General features: G+C 38.9%; 1 protein-coding gene across 1 annotated transcript in view; it reads right to left on the reverse strand.

Moving 5' to 3' along the window:
• The window catches only part of LOC138836949 (contactin-associated protein-like 3), a 138,129-nt gene that overhangs the window by 97,368 nt on the left and 22,453 nt on the right, over positions 1–18,308 (reverse strand). The window contains exon 3 of the mRNA XM_070035649.1: positions 12,340–12,533. Within this exon, the coding sequence (XP_069891750.1) occupies positions 12,340–12,465 (126 nt within the window). The 5' untranslated portion in view covers positions 12,466–12,533. The remainder of the gene's footprint in view (positions 1–12,339; positions 12,534–18,308) is intronic.

The raw sequence follows: 18,308 nt of genomic DNA on the forward strand, positions 1-18,308 counted from the left end.
GCAATTGCAGGATAAGTTACTTTCCAAACCTTAAAGGATTCACAATCTGGAACTACAGGTTTCCTTGAAGAATGTTCACTCTTCCTATAACCAATTGACTCTGAGAGGCTACGTTGATTTTAAATTCCACCCAAGGACAGAATCCGTCACAAAAGAGAACCGTGTCTTGTGAAATAAATCAGTTCCATTCTAGATTATCATCACAAGTGTTTTCAAAGGTTGGGAGCTGTAACCTTTCTCTTCCATCTCTGATCTTATCATACCAGTCACCCATTGTCAGTTGCCACAGTGGATTTTCTATCACATCTCAGGCAATTGTTCATCCAGCCTAATGTACATATATGCTGACATCTTTTCTACACTCCTTCATGCTCACTTATTTGTCTATGGTGTGTTGCAAATCATCACCTCACTAACTCACTGCAACAGTAGGTGTCCTGATCCTGCTGGCTTCATGCTGTAAAGGTTGCCTCCTGCACAATAACTGAATAATGATTATAACATCAGATTAAAAATATTCACCTTGGAAAAAAAATAAAATAAAATAAAAATATTCACCTTGGGAGCTTTCTGGAGATAGTCATTTGAAAATTCAAACCTAACTGGAATCAATGTTACGTATTCTGTGCCCTTCTAATACCACATTGACTACTCACATTATCCATGGAAGCTGAGCGCTGGTGGCTCATGCTTGCAATTCTAGCTACTCAGGAGGCTGAGATCTGAGGATAGCAGTTCAAAACCATTCTGGGCAGGAAATATTGTGAGACTCCAATGAGCTACCAAAAAGCCAGAAGTTGAGCTGTGGCTCAAGTGGTAGAGCACTAGCCTTAAGCAAAAAAACTCAGGAAAATGCCCAAGTCCTGAGTTCCAGGCTAGAACTGGCACACACACACACACACACACACACACACACACACACACACACACACACACACACACACACACACACACACACACACACACACACACACACACACACAAAGTCTTTTATTATTGGAAGACTATTCCTCCCCCTCCTTGAAACTGCAACCCTTGGTAGAATGTTGCAAAATGACATTTGGGGAAATTGGAAAGATAAAATGTTTGAGTTTTTCCCTTGGTTTCTATTCAGAAAAATTCCTTTGCTTCGGGGAAAAGAACAGTCTAACTTTGTGTGCTCTGCGCAGGCACAGATATGCTGATGTGTAACTTGTCTGTCGGGACAATTTGCCTGATCTGGTGTGGCGTGGAGAAAAGCTGCAGGAGAAGATGTGGAGGCGTCGAAGGAAAAGAGCCATGATATCATGGCTACTGCCAGAGGTAGAATAAAAGTCACTGGAAATGTGAGATAGGGGATGGGAGATGTCAGATCATCACTCCAAGCTGGGAGAACATCATCTAGGTGGACACCACACCTGCTATAAGAAAGCCAGATCTACTCTTCCTGTCTTCCTGTGTTTCCTGGCTTCCATGTTTGCCATTGTGGAGGGCTGGCTGGCCACACTTCACTGTCTCTGCTTCCTGAGGTGAGCTGACTTTGAGCCTGACATGAGCGGTACATTTGTTGGCAGGATTGTAGAATGACAGAAGAGTGGACAAGGACCTTTGTATTTCTGCCTACTGCCATATGTATTAGAGGTGTTGCTGAACTCAGAGGGGACTGTCTGATCTCTGATGTCCAACCTTTGTCCTGCCTATTCCATTAGCTGCCCTTGTGTGCACTCCAATTAGGCCAGAAAATAAAAGAAACAATAAGGAGAAAAAACACACACATCTATGAGAGCCCTACTAACAGTGTGTTTTGTCTACCTTGTCCACAGAAACATATTACAGTTGGTAGTTTATGTAGTTTAGGGAGTGTTTTTCTTTCAGATTTCCAAGTCTGGATTCGTGTGTGTGTGTGTGTGTGTGTGTGTGTGTGTGTGTGTGTGTGTGTGTGTGTGTGTGTGTGTGTGTGTGTGTGTGTGTGTGTGTGTGTACAGTTCTGGAGCTTGGAATCAGGGCTTGAGTGCTTCCCCTGAACTTCCTTGCCCAAGGACAGCAATCTACCACTTGAGTCACACCTCTACTTCTGGCTTTTTTGGGTAGTTAACTGGAGATAAGAGTCTCATGAGCTTTCCTGCCCAGGAGGGCTTTAAACCACAATTCTCACATCTCAGCCTCCTGAGCAGCAAGAATTACCAGCTCCTGGCTGTGGTCATACATGTTGAATATCAAATTCTAAACTTTGATCTGGAAATGATGTATTAAAGGGGATTTGAAATACATAATGGAGAAGAGAGCTTTCTTAAACTAAAACCACTTTTTTGTACATGCTGGTACTGGAGCTTGAACTCAGGGCCTGGGTGTTGTCCATTGGCTTTTTCAGCTCAAGAGTGGTGCTCTATCACTTTTTGCTAGGTTAACTGGAAATTCAGTTTCACTGACTTTCCTACCAGGGCTGACTTCAAAGCAAGATCCTCAGATCCCAGCATTTTGAGTAGCTAGGATTAGCAAATGTGAGCCACCAGCACCCAGCTTAAAAATCACTTTTAAAAAATTCCTTGTTCTGCCAAGTTCTCAAACTTAGTAGCATGAAGGTTTAAGAAGTATTCCCTTATAATGGTCTGAATCTTGGTTGTTTCTGTGGTAATGTTTCCATTCTCATCTCTGAGTTTATTTATTTGGGTGTGTGCTCTTCTTTTTCTGATAAGATTTGCTAAGGGTCTGTCAATTTTGTTAATTTTTTCAAAGAAACAACTCTTTGTTTTGTTGTTTCTTTCTATATTTTTTGGATTCTAATTCGTTTAATTCTGATCTAATTTTAATTATTTCTTTCCGTCTACTGGATTGGGGTTTATCTTGCTGCTTTTTTTCAAGGGGGTTCAGATGTCTCATTAAATTGTTGGGTTCAGATCTCTCCAATTTGTTGATGTAGGAACTCAGAACTATAAACTTGTCTCTCAGTACTGCCTTTGCTGTGTCCCAGAGCAGCAGGTAATTTGTGTGTTCATTTTTGTTGAATATCATGAACATTGGAATTTCGTTTCTAATCTCTTCCATAACACACTGGTGATTCAACAGTGTGTTGGTCAGCCTCCATGTGTTACAGGACTTTCTTTGGTGGCTTTTGGTGTTGAGTTCTAATTTTATTCCCTTGTGGTCTGAGAGAATGCAAGGTATAACTTCAATGTTTCTGAATTTGGACAAATTTGCTTTATGACCTAAAATGTGGTCTATTTTGGAAAATGTTCCATGTGCTGCTGAGAAAAACATGTATTCTGATGCTGCTGAAATATTCGGTAGATGTCTGTTAAGTCTAGTTGATCTATGCAGTTGTTTAGATCTCTGATTTCTCTGTTGAGTTTTTGTGGAGTTGATCTATCTAGTGGGGATAGGGGTGTGTTAAAGTCCCCAACAATTAATGTCTTTGGATCTATATGAGATTTGAGGGAAAGTAGTGTTTCTTGGATAAATTTGGGTGCTCTGTTGTTTGGCGAATAGATATTTAGAATTGTAATATCCTCCTGAAGGAGAGATTCCTTAATTAGTATGTAGCTACCTTCTTTATCTCTTCTCACTAATTTTAATTTGAAGTCTATTTTATCTGATATTAGGATTGCAACTCCCGCCTGTTTATGGGGGCCATTTGCTTGGTAGATTTTGTTCCAGCCTTTCACTTTCAAAATGGGCTTGTTTATATGGGCAAGATGTGACTCCTGAAGGCAGCAGATAGAAGGATCTTGCTTTTTAATCCAACTAGACAGTCTATACCACTTCACCCCAGTTAGAATGGCTATAATCAAGAACTCTAATAACAACAGATGCTGGAGGGGATGTAGACAGAAGGGAACCTTACTGCATTGTTGGTGGGAGTGTAAACTTGTTCAACCACTTTGGAAAGTAGTATGGAGATTCCTCAAAAGACTCCACATAGAGCTCCCCTATGACCCAGCAATCCCACTTTTGGGCATTTACCTGAATGATCACAAACAAGACCATACTAAAGCTACCAGCACAACTATGTTTATTGCAGCATTATTTATCATAGCTAAGATATGGAACCAACCCAGATGTCCCTCAGTATATGAATGGATCAAGAAAATGTGGTATATATACACAATGGAATTCTATGCCTCTACCAGAAAGAATGACATTGTCCCATTTGTTAGGAAATTTTTCCAGGAAAAGACCTGGAAAAAATTATATTAAGTGAAGTAAGCCAGGCCCAAAGAAACACAGGTCCCATGGTTTCCCTTATTTGCAATAACCAGTATATGTCTGAGACAAGCAGAAAAGGTCAGATAAGTTGATATTAGGTGAAATGAACCCCAAGATAAGTATTCAAATGTTTTTTTTCATGCAATTCTTTCTAACATATTTATAAGATGATTTCTTTGTTGCTTTGTATGTCCCTCCCCCACTGTATTTGATGTTGGTATAATTTGTGGAGGGGAAGGGAAAAAACAAATCGTTTAAATAGGGATACAGGTGGACCCATTGCAACAATGAACAAGTCGTTATGTTGAAAAACCAACTTCACAACTTTGGGGAAGGTGGGGGGTAGGGGGGTAGGGGGGAAGATGGGAAGTGATAGGAAGGGGAAACAAAGGAGGAGGCAACAATGCTTGACAAGAAATGTACTCATACAGAGGAGTAACTCCTCGTAACTCCTCTGTATGGTATTCTCACAATAAAAAAAAAATGGAGTGGGTAACAATATTCAACAAGGAATGTACCTTACTCATGTAACTGTAACCACTCTATACAGTATCTTTGAAATAAAATTTAAAAATTGAAAAAAAAGAAATATACTCATTATCTTGCCCATGTAATTGTAACTCCTCTGTACGATATTTTCACAATTAAAAAAAAAAAGAAAAGAAAAAGAAAAATGAACTTTACAACTTTGGCAGGGGAGGGGTGGGGGTGAAGGGGGAGAGATGAGAAGGGATGTGAAGGAGAAACAAAGGAGGAGGCAACAATGTTTGATAAGAAATGAACCCATTACCCTGCCCATGTAATTGTAACACCTCTGTACGGTATTTTCACAATTAAAAAAATGTAAAAAAAATTCCTAGTATGATCCAGGCACGAATGGCTCAAGCCTATAATCCTAGTTATGCAGGAGGCTGAGAGCTGAGAATCGTGGTTCAAAGCCACCTAGGCCAAGAAAGTCCATGAGATTCATATCTCAAAAAAAAAAAAAAAAAAAAAAACCTCAGAAATAGCCAGTAGTGCTGTGGCTTAAATGGGAGAGCACTAGCCTAGCCTTGAGAAAAAGAAGCCCAGGGGCAATGCCCAGGCCCTGAGTCCAAGCCCCAGGACAGGAGAAAAAAAATAAGAAATTCCTAGTATAATTTAAAAATAGAAGCACACTCACATATATGGCCTCATAACATGGATGTGTTGAGAATATGCACCGTAAGATAATTTGGTCATTGTGAGATCACAGAGAGTTTTTATATACATGAAGGTGGATACAATGTCACTAATTGGTCTGAAATTAGGGAATTACCATATTCATTGTCATGGCCTGAAATATCATGCCTGCCTTTTCTTGTAACAACTAGAGGACATATGATTTGTGGAGATCACTTTTGTCTGCAAATACAATGATGATTCAAATGACTGACATTTAGAAATGTGTAAGCAGCATTCCAATATACATCAGAGGCCATTCTTCAGAAACAAAAACTTGTGAAGAGATAAATGCTTATGAAACAAGTGTACTATTAAGACAGGATTTATACTTTTTGCCAAAAAGCTTTGAAATTTTTTTAATCGATTCACACAATATTGTTCAGAGGATAGTTTTCTACTTTGAATAAAATCATCCAAATGGAGAGAGACATATAGAAAATAAACAGAATCCCATCTATGGTAACAGGAAATAATAAGAAAATAAGGAGGTGATAGGGGTGGAGGATGGGTGAAGTGAGGAGAACAGGGGTGTGTGTGTGTGTGTGTGTGTGTGTGTGTGTGTTGGAGGGGTTGTGTAGAACTCTATGGAGAAAAGTCACTATATTCTAATGTACTTATAGTTCTTTTAAATAAAGGACTTATTTAGATTTTTTAATTTTTATTTTATTGTAAAGATGCTGTGCAGAGGGGGTTACAGATACATGAATAAGGTAATGAGTACATTTCTTGTCAAGCATTGTTACCCCCTCCTTTGTTTTTCTCCTACTATGCCTTACCTCCTCCACCCATTCTGGCTTCACAATATTTGCTTTGTGAGTGTGTGTCAGTGCTGGGGCTTGAACTCAAGTCCTCACACTCTTTGGTTAGCTTTTTCAATCAAGGCTAGACACTACCATTGAACTCCAGCTCCATTTCTACCTTTTCACTCGCTTATTAGAAATAAGAGTTGCATGGACTTTCCTGCACGGGCTAGCTTCTCAGCTTCCTGAGTAGTTAGGATTACAGACAGGAGCCACTCAGCCTGGCTCTATTTTCTTACAGGTATGACTTTTTTATGCTCATAGAAATAAGGGGAAAATTTGTACAAAAGGAACGATATCTTCTAGTGTTACTTTGGTCTATGAAGTAGAATCATATAATCTCTCAGCAAGTTTCTGATATCTTTTCCTGTCATTGTGAGGCTGAATTTCCAAACACTTTTTTTTCCTCTTTCCTGATCCTGAGTGCCAGTTTATTTTCAGCTCTTTATACTACCACCACCACTACGACTACTACTACTACTACTACTACTACTGGAAAGAAAGAAAACAAAAATACTGTGAGTTTTTCCCAGAAAATAATCTGAATCAGTTTTATCTGCCTTCTTACCTTGTTTAATCTTGTGACCTTGTTTGAATGGTCCCTGTTCAAATGCTGTATCCAGCGAAAATATTTCCTTTTCAGACCAAATTAGTATGTGTCATGAAGTACATTTGGTTAACAGAAAATCTAATGCAGAGCAAAGTATTCTTTCTGTTATTTAGAAATTATCCCTGCTTAAATAGCAGGGTTATTTTGCCTTGGAAAGTTTGTCTTACTTGGAACATTTTTAGAAATATGGCAATTATTGCTAGTCTTCCTGTATTTTTTCCCATTCCAAACCCAGGTCAGCCCTTAGGGCACTCCATGTGAGTCTCACAGTAAGAATATAAATTAAGATATTAATCTACTCAGATAAGCAGATGCTAGTAATTTATATTTAAGGTGCAATATCCCTTATCTAAAACCTTGCTATTTGGTTTACTTCAAGTTTAGAATGCTCTTTTGAGAAAGGACCATACAGTGCATCCACCAAATGCTAGTGACTAGGTAGAAATCACACACACACCAATATTGCTTTAATAAAACATATGGATATTCACATTTAGCTGGGTAAATAAAGAATATAAATAGCCCTGAGATCAGTATGTTCAGATTTAGCTGTTCAATGAGTTTGTGTCTGCTTGGGTTTTATCATTTTAATAACTTTGCCTCTGGAATCAGGAATTACAGATAAGCAACTGTGGATCTTTAATAATAGAAAACATTAGTGTGGATAATAGATAGTCCCAGACCAAAAGAATTTTTAAAAGCCATTAAAAAGAAGATAAGGAGAGCATCCAAGAAACATATATGGCTGGAGAATGAAATTTTAATGTGTCCTTAACATAAAAGTTAAAAGAAGACTCCTTGAAAGAGAACTGGGAATTCATCCTGTTTTCTGGAAGAGGATGAGCTAAGTTAACAAATCTAGGCAAGTGATGGAGCCAGAGTTGGCATTTATGTTGGGAAAGATAATATAGCCACAAACACAAGTAGTTTCCCTTAATCAATGGTGTTAATAGTTTGGAAATCAAGAAACAAGAAAATAGATAAAACTGATCTTTTTAAGTTAGCTTATTTTAATCCAACCATTTGTATCTGAAATTAATGCCTAGGTGAAGGGCAAGAGCTCTTATAAAATGTGTAATTTATTATTAAAGCATCAATGGTGAGACTGAATTAGTGCCAAAACCAGCCCACCACTGTAAGAAAATGAAATAAGACAATCAATGAGTGAACTTTATTTTTGGTAAAAGCAACTGTGATAAACAGAACGGGTATACCTAGTCAAGAATATAGTAATTATGATTGAGTTCATCTTTTCCAAGAGTATATTACTAAATCCTCTACTCGTGCCTATTTGCTAATGGAATGACTGAGTGAAGAAGAGTTCCCTGAGATGCTTAGGTAGTACTTCAAGAAACTCAAATATGTTCATGGATGCTTTTACAATCTAAATTTGAAAGCCTGGCTCTTTGTAGTTTTACAACTTTGATCTAAGTCTCCATTTTCTCTATCTCAGTCTGATCAGACATCTCATATCTCATTGCTTTGGGGGGTATCCATTATCCAAGCTTTTGTTCTCATTACTTCTGCCTTCTGGGATTTCTTTCTTAATTATATACCAACACTCCACATCTTCAAGCTTTCTTCAAGACCTACCTAAGCTCATCTCATTCTTAAGTCTCTTGGGGTTTTTGTCTTTGAGTTGAACACTCACAATAATCATCTCTGGGTTGTTTTGCGGGTTCTATCTCTTGAGTAGCTGTAACATTTTGTCCAACACACAAAATTCTGTGTAGCCCATCACAGATGAGGAAATGAAGTCATCAAATGGTAATTATTTGCCAGTCACAACAATTAAGGTTGAAGGAGAGACAAAGATTAAGTCTGACCCTCAAACATCATTAGGCAAAAATGGTGGGAAATTCCCATATCCTTGTGGCACAATGTATCTTTGCTTTAGTTCAAAGAAGTCCTAAAGAAGTGTAGATCCAATCAAGCAATCCCACTCCTGGGCATTTACCCAAAGGACCACAAACAAGGCCATACTAAAGCTACCACCACATCCATGTTTACCGTAGTATGATTTACCATAGCTAAGGTATGGAACCAACCCAGATGCCAGATGTCCCTCAGTCAATGAATGGATCAAGAAACTGTAGTATATATATATAGCTGTAGTAGATATAGATATATATATATATGTATATATATATAGCTGTAGTATATATATAGCTATAGTGTATATATAGCTATAGTGTATATATAGCTATAGTATATATATATATATATATATATATATATATATATATATATATATATATATATATATATATATATATATATATATATATAGTAGGTTGCATGGTATCCCTAATTTGTAAGAACTAGAATAGGTCTATGATATTCTTAACAGGGGATTTCAATAACCCAATTGCTTTGTGCATAGAACTTTATACAATGAAGCGTATCAACATAAACTCCAAGATTTGGGAGCAAGAGGTTCTTACTATGTCCTCATATAGTTTTTACTTTTCTTTTTTGTTTTTCTTAGTTTCCTGTAGCTTGTGACTTGTATATAAGATTATTCAATCGGTGGAAGGAAAAGGGAATCACAGACACAGTAGGACAAAGGATGAACTAATGTAACATTGATACTCATTTGTCACTATGTTGGATATAAACCTTACAACTGGGGTGGGGGAGGGGAGTAGGGTGGGGTAAGCAGAAGAAAATAGGGATAGGGTATCAGTATTTAAAAATATAGGTACTCATTGCCTTACTTATGTAACTATAACCCCCTGCTAATCACCTTTTCAATTAAAAAAAGAGGTGTAGGGCTGGGAGAGATCCCTTCCAGTGTGGGGGTTGAAGAAAGGCATCCTGGGTGAAGGTGGATTTTATTCATTCATTCAGCAACAATTTCATAATGTCTAGTTGCTACAAGGAAGAATTCAGATTCAGACATTTTATTTGTGGGATTCCTGCTGCTGCCATAACAAGGTACATCCAAAGAGCCAAAGTCTTAGAAGCCAGACGTTCAAAATCAAGGTGTCACGGGGCCATGCTGCCTCTGCAGGGTCTGTAGAAGGACTCTTCCATGCCATCACCTATGTTCTGAGGACCTCCAGTCTTCTTTGAGCTGAAGATTATCCCTCCATCTCTCCTCATAGGTCATTCACCTATGAAATCCTCCTTCATGAGGATGCTCATAACACTGGATCAGAACCAACACTATTGCCTACATTTCAACTTGAATACCTCTTTAAATAAAGACCTTAGTCACCAAAAAAAAAAAAAAAAAGATGTTTCCAAGGTACTGGAGGCTAGGTTTTGGACCACAAATCAACCTGTAGCAGAGATGTAGGGATGAGAAACACAATGACCTTGAGAGGATGACCCCAGTGTGAGGAGACAAACCCTGCATTCCAGTGCAGCTCCACAAACTCACAGTGGGAGTCAGGGAATCTAAACAGTGTTTGTTGCAACCTTCGCTGATTGGAGGATTGATGAGGACCTGGCCCTTCACGTTCTTTACACTTATAAGTAAGAAAGCACCAGCACATGGTGATATCTTAACAATCGCTTCCCTCTCCCCTGCCTGACTGAACAACAACAACAACAAAAAAGATGTGCCCTCGCCTTTGTATATTCTTTAGGAAGGAAGAAGAAAATCAAATTGCAAGGTACTATGCAGAGTTTATAAAAATTCCTCTCTTACAACATCATTTTTATAGCAAAAAATATTCTCACTATTTTAAAGATCGTTAATCAATGTAGGGCAAAAAATTAACTGTATTTATGTTACTTCCAATCCTCTGTAGTAAATAAATTCTAATAAGCTGTCTGGTGCTGGTGGCTCACATCTGTAATCCTAGCTATTCAGGACACTGAGATCTGAGGCTCTGGATTCAAAGCCAGCCTGAGAAGACAAAGCAGAGAGACACCTATTCCCAGTTGATAGATGAAAATCTGCAAGTGGAGCTGTAAGGGAGTAGAGTGCCAATCTTGATTGAAAAAGTTAAGGGACAATGCCCAGGCACTGTTATATGGATTATATATTGTGTATGTCATATATATTATATATAATATGTTATCTATATGACACTATGTATTCATTACATATTCTATGTTTTACATATAATATATATTCATGCTACTTATAAAGGTTGTACAAAAAGAGATTTCTCCAAAGAGGCAGTGACACAAATGAGAAATAGAAACTATCTTACTGCTCTGAGGAAATTCAAAGTCCACCAGAGGATCTTGTGACATCTGTGTCTATGAATTACCCAAAAAAATTGCGAAACAACACATATTTCTTCAAGTTCAAAGCCTGTATTCTCAAACGACCTGCCTATTAGAATTGCTCATTTATGAATTTTGAAATTTTCTTTTTGTTTCAGAAATATGAGATTACAACACAGAAAATAAAAGAATAAACCCAAACTACTAATGTCAAATAATTCAGTGGCAATGCTCAAATTTTGTTGGTGGTCATGGGGCTTGAAGTCAGGGCCTGGGCACTATCCCTGAACTTTTTCACTCAAGGCTAGAGCTCTACCACTTCCAGCCACTGAGTCACTTCCAGTTTTCTAGTGGTTACTTGGAGATTAAGAGTCTCACAGACTTCCCTACCCAGGCTGGCTTCAAACTACAATCCTCAGATCTCAGCCTCCTGAGTAACTAGGATTACAGGTGTGAGCCACTGGCTCCCAGCTTGCTCAATTATTTTATTAAACAGAAAAAGAAAAAGCAAGTTACATATGACTTGCATTATTCTTAAACTTGCACTTTATGTAAGGGTATAATTACAAGAGGATTTTCAAAGTGGTTGGTTTCTCCTTCATTGTTTTGTTTAGTTTTTTTAAGATCGTCTTTTGTTATTCTTTTTTTTTTTTAATGTCTGGAACTACTGGAATTTGAACTCAGGGGCTTGCTTGTAATAGGCAGGTGCTCTACCATTTTAACTATGCCTCACCTCTTTTGACTTTAGTTAATTTTCAGATATAGATTCTCACATTTTTGTCTGGCCAGAGATTCTCCTATGTATTCCTTCCATGCGATTACAGATGCACAGCAACACACCCAGCTTATTAGTTAAGATGAGTCTAGCTAACTTTTGGTCGGGGGGGAGATACTGAAAGGGTCTTGGGCTAGCTCAGAAACTTAATCCTCCAGATCTCACTTCCCAAGTAGCTAGAGTTACACACATGAGCCTCAGCCTTTCAAAGTTTTCCTAAAATAGGAAATTCACTTTAAACTTAAAAAAAATTGTGTGGTGTTTATGAGTCTGTTTCTTATCAGAGATATAGTTTGTAATTATTTTCTCCCATTTTTTTGAGTTGTCTCTTCTCTGTTTCTTGTTTCCTATGTTGTGCAGAAGCTTTTCAGTTCAAAAACTTTGGTCTGTCTCCCTTTGCTTTTGTTGCTCTAGGCTTTGGGGATCCTATCCAAAATATATTCACTCAGATGAATATCCTAATGCTTATTATAGCCAGGTAGACATGTACCCCATGTATATGTATAATTATTATATGATTCTTAAAGATACACTTTTGGGACAAATAGGTGAAAACACAGAACCACCGTTATTATTAGAAAACATACCGAGATGCTGTCTTCTTGTCGATATTGCTTCCAGTTGCTCCCACCATCACTGAACATCAGGAGGTAGCTGGTCACCCAGTCAGAGCTCCCGTATCCTCCCTGAGTGGCCACGGCGGTAACCTTCATCCTTTCTCCAAGGTCAATCTGCAGCCATTGGTATTTATTTGATACAAATGGAGTCCAGCCACCTGCTCCTGTTAGGGAATTTTTTAAAAAGTAGAAAAGTGATCAAGAAAAGGGGATTTTTTAAAACATTTTTATTTATTTTTTATTGTGAAAATACTGTACAGAGGGGTTACAATTACATGGGCAAGATAATGAGAGTACATTTCTTATCAAGCATTGTAGCCTCCTCCTTTGTTCCCCTTCCCATCCCTTCCCAGCCACCCCCCTCACCCCACCCAATCCTCCCCCCTCACCAAAGTTGTAAAGTTCGTTTTCAACATGACAACTTTTACTTCTCATTGTTGCAACGGGTCCACCTGTATCCTTAAACGACTTGTTTTTCCCCTTCCCCTCCACAAATTATACCAACATCAAATACAGTGAAAGCAGGGGTTATACTGTGGGGGAGGGACATACAAAGCAACAAAGAAATAATCTTATAAATGCGCTAGAAACAAATGCATGAAAGAAAGAAAAACATTTAAATACATATCTTAGGGTTCATTTTCCTAACATTACCTTATCTGACCTTTTCTGCTTGACTCGTACATATACTAGATATTGCAAATAAGGGAAACCATGGGACCTATGCTTCTTTGGGCTTGGCTTACTTAATATAATTTTTTCCAAGTCTTTCTGTTTCCTAACAAATGGGGCAATGTCATTCTTTCTGATGGAGGCATAGAATTCCATTGTGTATATATACCACATTTTCTTGATCCATTCATCTACTGAAGGACATCAGGGTTGGTTCCATATCTTAGCTATAGTAAATAATGCTGCAATAAACATAGTTGTGCTGGTAGCTTTAGTGTGATCTTGTTTGTAAACATTTGGGGAAATGCCCAAAAGTGGGATTGCTGGGTCATAGGGGAGCTCTATGTGGAGTCTTTTGAGGAACAAAGAGGGGATTTTTTAAATATATCTATTATTTGAGTAGAAAAACGGTAAGATTATAAATAAATGTTAAGTTGAAAGTTATGAGCTAGGCGTGGTGGCTCACATCTGTAATTCTAGTTACTCAGGAAGCTGAAATCTGATGATTGTGGTTCAAAGCCACGCCAGGAAAAAGGAGACTTTTATCTCCAATTAACTACCAAAAAAAAAGTAGAGGTGTGGCTCAAGTGGTAGAGTGCCTGCCTTGAGGGAAAAAGCCAGGTTAGAGAATTAGGCCCTGAGTTACAGCACACACACACACACACACACACATACACACACACACACACGGAGTTATAGATTGCCATTAGAAAAGTAAAAGAAAAATTATGTACACATGTGTAACACCTACACTGCTTTCCTAGTTAGCTGTATAACCATCTGACTTGCCAACAACAAGGGTCCCCTTGAATGGTGAGGGTTTGAAGTGGTACAGGTACCTGTCACGTAGGGTGTAGTTAATATCCAATGTGCAGAATCTGTCCTTTGCCTAACAAAAGAGACTAAATTCCTACTGCAGGGGGGAAAAAAGCAGTATAAGGATTACGTAAACAAACATAGCTAAAATCCAGTGCTTGTGTTCCCTGTGCTAACCAGGCTCCAAGAAAGAACAATTCAAAGGCCTAAGGTGTCGTTCACTTGTGGTGTACACATTTTACATGTACAAGACCCTGGTTTAGATCCTCAGCAGCAAAAAATAAACAAAAACCAATCCCACCTCTCTCAGAATCTGAGAAGATTGAACTCACAAATGGAGAAGAGAATGGTGTTTAGCCAGTGACTGAGGGGTGTAGACAGGGGGAAATTTTGAGACATTTGATAAAGCATTTTCAATTATAAATTATAACAGCCAGGCCCAGGTGGCTCATACCTGTAATCCTAGCTACTCAGGAAGCTGAGATCTGGAGCTGCTCAATCTTTGGGAGAAAAATAAGAGTGCTTGATATTAAGAACACAAGTGGAGAACAGAGATTTTACTTTCAGTGATTATTCAAGCCAAGATAGGAACACTAAGAAACATCTTATTGAAGTTAGTTATTTTTTCAAGACTCATAAATAATTAGGAGGATTTCTCCTGAGCCACTACTTTTTAAATAATCAGTGTTTAAGAAACAATATAAATAATTCTCAACCTGCAGAGCTTGGGACATTTCACTTTTCCCTAGTTCTATTGCTTACTTGAAGGCTCTGATCAAAAGGTCTGAAATTCTAACCAGTGTATTATTATTATCCACTGGCATATAGTTATATCTTCGTGTGTGTGTGTGTGTGTGCGCGCGCGCGCGCGCACGTGCGTGCCAATACTGGAGCTTGAACTCAGGAAAGTCTGTGAGACTCATATCTCCAATTCACCAAAAAGTAAGAAGTGGAGCTGTGGCTCAAGGGGTAGAGCACTAGCCTTGACCAAGGCCCTGAATTCAAATCCTAAGACCAGTACACACACACACACACACACACACACACACACACACACACACACACACACACACACACCACTACAAGAAGGAAATGAAGAGGAATCTAAAGCACACAGACTTTTTGCAAGATAGATCATAGGGCTGAACAATGTAGCTACCAGTAAGAAAGGCCAACAGTGGGGACAAAAGGATAAGAAATACCAAGGTCTAAGTTTGGGGAAAGAACACTCAAATTACTATTTCACCTCTGACAGGGACGGACAAGCACACACTCAGTGTTCTCGTGGGATAGCTGGGTATGGACTCTTTTCTGATAGGCTATGTGTTTTTTCCTGAGTCCTTTTTCAAACCTCGCGGATTAAGCTGGGTGGCAATAGCTCACACCTGAATCCTAGCTATTCAGGAGGAGGCTGATACATGAGGATTGAGCTTCAAAAGGCAGCCTGAGCAGGAAAAGTCCATGAGACCCCAATGACCAAGAATTAACAAAAAGCCAAAAGTGGAATTTTGGCTCAAGTGGGAACATACCAGGCTTGAGTGGAAAGGCAAAGGGACAGTGCCTAGGTCCAGGTCTAGGGTGAGGAAGAAGTCTATTTGTGGGATTATTTTAGCAGCTGCCCTCACGTTTAATAGAAATGTATATGTGTCTTTTCCTGATACTTTAAAATCTACTCATTATATTTTTCCCTTATCCCCCCCAACAATAAATTTCATACCAAATTTCATCCTTGAAAGTCTTAGATTTCTATTTATATTATTACAGATTCACTGCACGCTTTTCAGAAGAAGCTACTGCAGAGTGTCAAATCATGAATAATAACATTGTCCAACTTATTAGACCATGGAAATGTAGACTACCTTAAGATATATATGTATACATGTTCATATTCTAATTTGTATTAATTTTCTACTTTAGGATCTGAAATTACTCACTACAACAGGGTATATTTTCCACGTGTTTCCCCACTGTTATACCTTTTTTTTTCCTGTTCTCTTTATTTCCTCTCTAAGAAATGTAGCCCCTGGCTAACTCTGAAGCCTGCTAAAACCAGCGTGAGCAGAGATTTTAATGAGACACTAATGACCCAGGAGTCACATCACACAAGGAACCTCCTTCATATTTGACCCTTGGATACAACACTAGAGGATGGACTGGGTAAGGGTGAGCCATTCTTCTGATGATATTATAATATGCTGTTAATTATGTCCTCACATTCTCTAGGTTTGCATTTTCAAATTGTTCACCCTTCCCCTGCCCCAACTCTTCCAAATATGTAGCATTTTTTTAAGCCTGATGTGGAATGTTTATATGCAAAGAAGGAAATCTTACATTACAGCATTGTAGCTTGGGGGAGTGAACATATTTATAATCACAGAAGCTTGTGTTTACTCTCTTTGGACCAGTATTTGCTATGATTTAAATTAAGTGTTCCCAGAAGGGCTGTCTGTTAAAGGTTTGGTCCCTGATGGGAGGGACTGCTGGGTGGTGGTGGAACTTTTAAGAGGTAAAGCCTTGTGGGAGGTTTTTAGGTCATTGGACTTACAACCTAAAAGGGGATTGTGAAACTGGAACCCAATATTCTTTGTGTTTTTTTTTTTCTCCCTGCCCAGGACCTGAGTATTTTCTCCATGTGTTCCTGCCATGGTATACTGCCTCACCACAGAACCAAGCACATGGAGCCAATTGAACATGGACTAGCATCTACAAAACCATGAGCCAAAATAAAGTTTTTCCTCTTACAGGTTGGCTGGAAGTTGACTGATGTGATATTAACCTCACACTCATCACATTGATCTGTGAGTAGTTAGGATACCACTCCATGAAAAACCACCAACTCCTCCATTATGTCAGAATGTTCGCAATGTTCATGGGAAGTTGCTGTCATTCCATTTGGAGGATAACCAGACTTGTCTTCTGGGTTTATAGTGTGTGTGTGTGTGTGTGTGTGTGTGTGTGTGTGTGTGTGTGTGTCTTGGTACTGGGGTTTGAACTCAAGGCCTCAAGCTCTCTCTTAGCTTTTTTGCTCAAGGCTGGTGCTCTACCACTTGAGTAACAGCTTGACTTCCAGCTTTTTGATAGTCAATTGGAGATAAGATTCACTCAGATTTATCTGTCTGGGTGAGCTTTAAACCTTGATTCTTAGATTTCCACCTCCTAAGTAGCTAGGATTAGAGGCATGTACATCCATGCTCAGCTCTGACTTCACTTTTTTTTGTTGGTGGTGGTGGTCATAGGGCTTGAACTCTGGGCCTGGGAGCTGTCCCTTAGCTCTTCAGCTCAAGGCTAGCACTCTACCACTTAAGCTACAGCACCATTTCCAGTTTTCTGGTGGTTTTATTGGAGATAAGAGTCTCACGGACTTTCCTGCCCAGGCTGGCGTTGAACAACAATCCTCAGATCTCAGCCTCCTGAGTAGTTAGGATTACAGGTGTGAGCCATCAGCACCCAGCTTGTTTGTGAGTGTGTGTGAGTGTGTGTGTGTGTGTGTGTGTGTGAGTGTGTGTGTGTGTGTGGTGTTCCAACAATTTGGAGAGATAAGAGTCTCATGGGCTTTCCTACCCAGGCTGTTTTTGAACCATGATCCTCAGATCTCATCCTCCTGAGTAAGAAGAGAGAAATATGCATGCTTTCCATGTGTGTATATACTTAAACTAAAATGCCATTCCAACTCAGAGGAAGCCTCTTTTGGACAAGACTACAAAATTATAAATTTGTTTAAATGTCTTAGCTGTTGGCGAGGTGGGGTTTGCTTGTTTGTTGTAGTTTGGGAAATTCTGAAGGAATTTCAAGTTTCAAAGAATAAGTAACCACAGGTCAAGGGGGAAAGGGAAATTCTCCAGGTAAATTGTGTTCCATTTCCTTGTAAACAAATTATAAATACTTAGCTTTGGTCTATCATTTTGCATAAAAATAACTCAAGGTTGGATAAAAAGAAAATACCAAAGAAAGCCCTTTGTTCTCATCTTAGAAAGGCTTATCATTATGACTACAGTAACCAGCAGGAAATTTGAAGCACAGAACAATAAACTTTTAGCTGCATCTGCTAATAAAATTGATGTAGAGGAGATACAAGGCACCAAACACATAAATAAGTATGTGTTGTTAGCCAACACATGAAACAACACAAAAAGACTTTGTTTTAAATACAGTCATGCAATAATAAGTCCATAATATTCATTAGTTGTTGGAATTGCTTAAAATAAGACATAAGGGGTGGGGGTGGGGGTTTTGTTTGTTTGTTTGTTTATTTTGTCGGTCATGAGGCCTGAACTCTGGGCCTGGGCACTGTCCCTCAGCTCTTTAGCTCAAGACTAGCACTCTACCACTTGAGCCACAGTGCCACTTCCAGCTTTTTCTGCTTATGTGGTGCTGAGGAATCGAACCCAGGGCCTCATGCATGCAAGGCAAGCGCTCTACCACTAAGCCACCTTCCCAGCCAAGACATGAGG

This window comes from Dipodomys merriami, unplaced genomic scaffold (assembly GCF_024711535.1).
Source record: "Dipodomys merriami isolate MVZ:Mamm:240054 unplaced genomic scaffold, mDipMer1.0.p SCAF_26, whole genome shotgun sequence".
NCBI classification, from domain to species: domain Eukaryota; kingdom Metazoa; phylum Chordata; class Mammalia; order Rodentia; family Heteromyidae; genus Dipodomys; species Dipodomys merriami.